Raw genomic sequence first — 6,911 nt, 5'->3', positions numbered from 1 at the left:
AGGTAAAGTCAAGAGGCCAAAGGGTTAACATCTTTAGAGAGCAGCTGCAATGTGGAAATGTCCTGTGTGCTTCTGCAGCCTTCAGTGTAAGTGCTGTATACACTGACCATGATGATTTACTGTATCTTCCTACAAAAAAAAGGCTTGCCTACATGCTGTCATACAGTAGCCACCAAAAACAGATTGCAAAACTGAACATATGTGCATGAATCGTGGCTGGTTTGGAATGATTGCATTTATACTCTTTGTTCTATCTGGAATGCGGCAGCTCACAAGACGTAAGTTTTTAACGGAAAGATGAATGATTGCTTATTAAAACAAACAGTCCTTCAGCACTCACTGAAAATGCTTACACTCTTATAAGGATTTGTTTTTTGGTTTGTTTTTGTAGATGGGGACCAGTGCAGCTCAAATCCTTGTCAGTATGGTGGACATTGTAAAGACGGAATTGGTTCCTACACTTGCTCATGCTTGGATGGTTATCAAGGCAAGAACTGTGAATTTGGTAGGTTTCTGCTTTAGAGAACTGTGGCAGTGAAGTTCCCAGGGAGGTCCTGAAACATAGAGAGCTACCCCGTCCATAACAAGCATTATTTGCCTCTTGGAAAAATGCGTAGAAGAGGATGGCAGTCAACAATGAGTTGGAGGACAGTGCCAGACTCGTAAAGCCTCGGTGGCTCTACAGCGGGGTGGTGTTAGTGAAGGCTCTGAAGTTATGTTTGCTCCAAAGAAAGCCCTCTGAATTACAGCAGTGCCTCTTTACATGAGCTCGAATCCCCAAAACATGATGATGAAATCAAGCAGCATAGGATTCTTACAACTGATACCAAGGAACCTTTATTTCCGGCTCAGAAGCACAGCCTCCCTGCTCAGCTCACAGCAGTGGAGAACCAAAGAGAACATGTTCCAGTAGCCAATGCAGAGACTTTTTCAGCTTTGCAAGGAATCATTTTTCACCTATCAATCCTTCCCAAGTCTCACTTCCATGAGCTTGCAGCTACTACCCTAATGATGTCACTGGAGCACGTATTGGTAGCCAAGAAGTGAAAGTGGAGGGTGTGGAACTCAAGTTCAGACACAAGACTGAGGAGAGTGATGAGGAGTTGAGTTCTTTAAGGCAGGAGGTAGGGGTAGTGTGAGGATTTACCACGCACCATTGGGCTTCTCTGTTAGTGTTTTATTCATTCTTCTCCTGTTATTTTGTGTCTGATTTTTTAAGCTCACCGTGACACAGCCACTGGGCCCACTTGGACCTGCCAAGTAAGTTTCTTGTGGTGGATGTGACTGCTTTGTAAGCATCAGCTAATGTTAGCCCCTTCAGGTATTTGACAGGTGGAGATACAGATCCTGTTTAAAGAGTGAGGTTTAATTTGGTGAACTTCGAGATCTTCTGTGAAGTCTGTGTTTATTTACAGTTTTTCTCCGACCTTATCTCTTTTATAGTCATACCAAAGTACTGCAAAATAAACAACGGTGACTGTGAGCAGTTCTGCAGCATCAAAAAAAGTGTACAGAAGGATGTTGTGTGTTCCTGTGCAAAGGGATATGTTCTAGCAGACGATGGCAAACACTGTGTTTCATCAGGTATGAAGCCACATAGTAAATACGTAGCAATGGTGGCGCGGCTTGTTTCTCCAGCGAAAGAATGTCTTTTGTACATCACTGTTCTACATGACATAGATTTAACCCTGAGGCCAACTGATTTGTATGTCCAGAGCCTTCCATTTGTGCGGTAATGTTATCAAAACCTAGCTGATTTGGAACCCTTTGCAAGGCGCCGCTCGCAGAATTACCTGAGTAAACTCCACTGTTGGCAGAAGGAAAGAGATTACACTTATATCTCATTTACTTAAACACTTACATGCCTATAAAATAACAGCTCGCAAATACTTTTCTGCTGTAGATTTCAGTTAACCTAATAAAATAGTAACTGATGACATTAAATGATTACATTTAATGCTATGTACAAGAATGTACACCTGTACATTTTTGTTGCATTTCAACAAACATGGCGGGGGAGGATAATTCAACCACATACTTGTTGTGGTGATTTTTGTATTCTTTATAACTAAGAAATAGCTCTCATGAGCCATATTATTCCTAAAATAAAATGCTTCATTCAGTTGCCTAGTGAAGATGGATTTAGTACGAACAAGTGCATGAAAATAGCAATGAAAATAACCAAAGATGACATTTTAGATTTTAAATATTTTGAAAACACTGTCCAGTTGGACAAGTCCTGTGGTTTTGCTAGTGTTTTGAGACCAGGACAACTGCATGAACTGATTGATTGTAAGATGGGGTTGTCAAGGAATTTCCTCTTGTGCTGGTGTTTCTGATTTTAACATTCTTGTCTTAACAGTGAAGTATCCCTGTGGGAGAGTTTTGGTTACAAGAAAAAAAAGGTCACTTATTTTACCCACTGATAGCAATAGCAATGCAACTAGTGATCAAGATGTCCTTCCCACAAATGGAACATGTTTGGAGGAGGACATTGTTACTACCACAGAGAGCCCAACCCCCCGTCCTGGCAATGGAACAAGTAACAGGAGTCCATATGTGGATACCAGGATAGTAGGTGGTGAGGAGTGTCGTCTTGGTGAATGTCCGTGGCAGGTAAATCTGGTGTTTGTGCTCTGCATGTAAGCAGAACGTGTTTCTGAGGGAAAGCGTCCAAATGTTCATTCCACCTGGCTGCCTTCTGAACGTCACCCCTGTAGTATGCCATGTGAAGCTGGAGGTAGCTGAGTTGTGTGACTGTAGGCACTTTGGTGTGCTGTTCTGAAAAGAGCAGCCTTCAAATGTAGAAATGAGAGGCTTTGTGCCATTCTAGATGGTGCTGCTTGACCTGTCACGAAGAGGGTTTTTCAGTCATGCTGGCCTACTAGTGTCATTTTTGCAGGTTATATTCCATCTGAGGTGCACTTAGAGAGCGTGTCAGATAAAGCATGCATTTTCTTCACAAATACACTTTCATAGCTAAGTTTTTCTCTTGAGATTGGACCAGCCCAAATGCGTTTCTGTATTTGGGATGCTAAGGGGTGGGTCAAACAGGAACAGAGTTTGGACAGGAATTCTTTAGGATGATGAGTCCAAGAGATGGTGTGATTTGGGGTTGTGCTTTCCCTGCTCAGTCAGTCAGTGTCTTGTTCCTAAAAGACCTTACTAAGCGCTGTGAGTGAGGTGACATAGAAGCCAAACATCTTCCTTGCATAGAGACAATTGAGACTGCATAATAGTACATGCCCATCTATAGGATGTGTGTATGCAACCTTAGGAGACCCCTGCAGAGTAGTACGTGTTGTAGTGTAAATGTAGTGTGCAGAGAAGTCAGTTACCGGTTCATAGCTTGTTGAAGTTGAACTGCACTTGTTAATTCTACACTTATTTTTTTTCTTTCACAGGCTGTTCTGTTAAATGAGGAAGGGGAAGAGTTTTGCGGTGGAACTATTTTGAATGAAAAGTTTATACTCACTGCAGCTCATTGCATGAACCAATCTAAAGAAATCACAGTTGTTGTTGGTGAGTGGTTATTTAATTTACTCCTATGGTGTTTGAGCATATATTGCAGACTAATCCTCTGTGCTGAAAACCTCATAGATGTACTCATATTACTTTATTTATCATAATTTGTTTCCTTTTTTGTTGTTGTAGTTTTGCCTTTTATAATTCCTTGTTATTGTGGAGATCCGGCCTTGTGAAAATAGGGGCAGCTGGTGTGTAAGGTGATAATGGTGCATCCCTTTCTTCTTTGCCAGCTGGTTGGAAGTGATTAAGAACAAATGTTCTAGAAGCGATGACTAGCATTGTGTTCATCAGCGTAGTTCTTCAGAAAGCTTGTAATTGCTGGCACATCTGAAGCTTACAGATCTGTTTTTGCAGGAGCACTCAGAAAAGCTGTGACACATTGACTAGAGGAAAAAGAAATTAACTCAAATTGTGTCTGCTTCACTTCTGAGGCATGATACTAGATAAATACAGAACTTGGTATTTGCACTCTTTTAGTCTTGACCAGACCAGTTTCTCTTCACTGATATAAACGAGGCTCAAGGTCCTGTAAGAGCTTCCACCCAAAGCTGCATTACTTTAGCTGAATACATTTATGCACTTATGTAAACTGGTACAAAAGTCTCTGTAGACAAAAGCTCAGAACCAAAACTGATCCAGCGCTGCTAATAAATATTGCAATGCATTTTTACAGCTTACTTGTATGCTATAAAAGCTTAGGCGACGTGTTAGGAATGAGTATCGTACTCTCCTTCTTTCTCAAGGTTGTTCTTAATTTTTTACCAATCTCCGTATTAACAACCCTTCTCATATTCTCGTACAGGTGAAGTGGACAGAGAAAAGAAAGAGCAGTCTGAAACGATGCATACCGTGGACAGAATTCTTGTTCACGCAAAGTACATTGCCGAGACTTACGATAATGACATAGCCTTAATAAAGCTGAAGGAGCCTATTACGTTTTCTGAGTACGTTATCGCAGCATGCCTCCCCGAAGCTGACTTTGCTAATGAAGTTCTGATGAACCAAAAATCTGGAAGGGTTAGTGGCTTCGGGCGTGAATTTGAAGGTGGACGGCTATCCAAAAAACTGAAAGTGCTTGAAGTGCCCTATGTTGATAGGATCACTTGCAAGCAATCCACTAACTTTGCAATAACAGAAAACATGTTCTGTGCTGGTTATGAAACAGAGCAAAAAGATGCGTGTCAAGGAGACAGTGGAGGTCCCCATGTTACCAAATATAAGGATACTTACTTTGTGACCGGGATTGTTAGCTGGGGAGAAGGATGTGCAAAGAAAGGCAAATATGGTGTCTATACCAAACTGTCCAGGTTCTTACGCTGGGTAAGAATGGCCATGAGACAAAATTCGTAGCGGTGTGGCTTTTGATCCTTCTGTTAGCTAACGAGGTGCAGTTATTATTTTTTTTAGTCACATCCGCCAAACTTGTTTTGAGAGCTGATTCCTTAAAGTTATGGTGCTGCTTCTTTTTGGTTTATTCCTGGCTTTAAGCATGTATATGTGGATTGCTGGTGGTGTTTTGAATTTGTACAATGAGGGGCTCTCCCCTCAAAGAAGAGCTGTTCATTGGGGCCTTTTGTTTGCTTGTTTGGTTATTTTTATATTGGCATTTTGGTCCCTGTCTGTTTGCCCAAGTGCTTTGACGAGAGGCTCCTGGACATAGTAGGAGCCTCCGCTAATGATGAGGAAAGCGGGAAGACAGGTCATCAGTTAATCCTCGTATTGCAGCCAGCTGGCTCAGTAGGAAGTTTGTTATTGCTGGAACTGTTTAGCTTCTACCTGCAGATGTATTTAGATGATTAAGGGAGCAGACAGGCTTGCTTGGTAAAAGCTGAGACACAAGTAAGTATTCAACATGTGATGCTAAAATACCACATTCCACAAAATTGCCTGCTTAGGTCACAGCAGCTGATCAAAAGAAGGTTTGCCTTTATACAGACTGTACTTCACTTCAGTTTAATTTGAACACTTCTGTTTCATTCATCAGAAAAAGAAAAAAGTACAAGTTTACTGTTTTCTGTATCACGTTCTGGATTGCATATGGCTGAGGATCAGAGAGCTCTGTGATTGTGTGTCGCTCTAGATGTTATTGGAAGGTGCAATATTGATATTATATACCACATTATATACCAGCATTTGAAATAAAACCTTATTTCTTTTTTGTTCTTCTTTTTTTTTATTTCTTCCCTACAGTCAGCTTACAAATATATGAAAACAAAATCTCATTAGAGAGTGAAAAAAGAGTGAATGTCCCTAAACAAACACGTGTGACACATTTCACCTGTCTTACGTAATTAAGAGACTTTCGCTGGCCTAGATGTTCATAAATGGCAAGTCAGATGCCAGGATACTGATTTTCTTAGAAAGAAGTAAACTCAACCAGTGACTTCCTGCACACAGTCTGTTCAGGTACTGTGATCGAATCTGTGCTGTAAGGTTTCCAGGCAGAAGCTCTGCACTCTGATGGGGTTTTCTGTATGTGGACTAGTGTTCTTCCCAGTATTCTTCTTTAAACCTTCTCAGCCTCAGTCCTAGTTACAGAAATCATGGAAAAATTTACAATGGAAGGGACAGAAGAAAGTCATCTGGTCCAACCCCATGCTCAAAACAGGGCTAATATCAAAGTTAGAGCAGGTTATGCAGGGTCTGGTCCGATCAAGTTTTGAAAAACTTCAGAGGTGGAGATTTTGTTATCTTCTGGGCGAGCTGATCCTGTGCTCATGTCCAAATGGAATTTTCCTTGTTGCAACCTCTGACTGCTGCCTCATCTTCTTTCTGTGGGCATCTCTGGGAAATGGTTGGCCCTGTCTTCACTGTAATCCCCGTTTAGGCAGTGGAAGACTGCAGTTAGATTCCTCCAGCTCTCCCTGGCTGAGCAAACCCAGTCCCCTCCCTCAGCCTGTTACTGTACATCATGTGCTCTACTCCCCTAGCAGTCCTGGTGGTCTTTCCAAGGCTCCTCCAAACTGTTATGCTCCCCTGTTGTGTGAAGTACGCTGAACTTCACAGTTCATCAGAACCAGACACCTGCTACTTACCTCTTGGGCTTTGAGCTGGTACTAGCTTGTTTTGTATGGTGGGTGCTGTGAGCAAACCAGGCTGACAAACTAGAAATACAGCTCCAGACAAGGTATTGCTGCAGTCAGCAGCAAATGCGGGCAGGAAGGGCTGCAGGTCAGTTAACTCCAGCTTTACGGTCTCCACCTCTATAAACCCTCAGTGGGCTTACTTCAGTGTTTGTTTAGCAGTGTTTGTTCCCTGAATTCTTCTGTCCGCTGGATTCCAGATCAAATCCCTGTCCCACCAGTAGCCTGCCCTGTGCTCCTTCAGGGCGAGACATCCCTCTTCAAAGGGACAACCTCAGGCCCAATGCTACCCAAATCCTG

General features: G+C 42.1%; 1 protein-coding gene across 1 annotated transcript in view; it reads left to right on the top strand.

Annotated features, from left to right (window-relative positions):
* The window catches only part of F10 (coagulation factor X), a gene marked incomplete at its 5' end in the record, with an annotated part of 9,176 nt that extends 4,298 nt beyond the window's left edge, over positions 1–4,878 (top strand). Inside the window, 5 exons of the mRNA XM_010140001.1 lie at positions 392–505; positions 1,444–1,584; positions 2,363–2,616; positions 3,405–3,522; positions 4,331–4,878. Of these exons, the coding sequence (XP_010138303.1) occupies positions 392–505; positions 1,444–1,584; positions 2,363–2,616; positions 3,405–3,522; positions 4,331–4,878 (1,175 nt within the window). The remainder of the gene's footprint in view (positions 1–391; positions 506–1,443; positions 1,585–2,362; positions 2,617–3,404; positions 3,523–4,330) is intronic.
* Positions 4,879–6,911: the final 2,033 nt, after the last annotated feature.

Source organism: Buceros rhinoceros, unplaced genomic scaffold (assembly GCF_000710305.1).
Source record: "Buceros rhinoceros silvestris isolate BGI_N320 unplaced genomic scaffold, ASM71030v1 scaffold41927, whole genome shotgun sequence".
In the NCBI taxonomy this organism is placed as follows: Eukaryota; Metazoa; Chordata; class Aves; order Bucerotiformes; family Bucerotidae; genus Buceros; species Buceros rhinoceros.
This window is presented reverse-complemented; position numbering and strand designations above follow the sequence as displayed.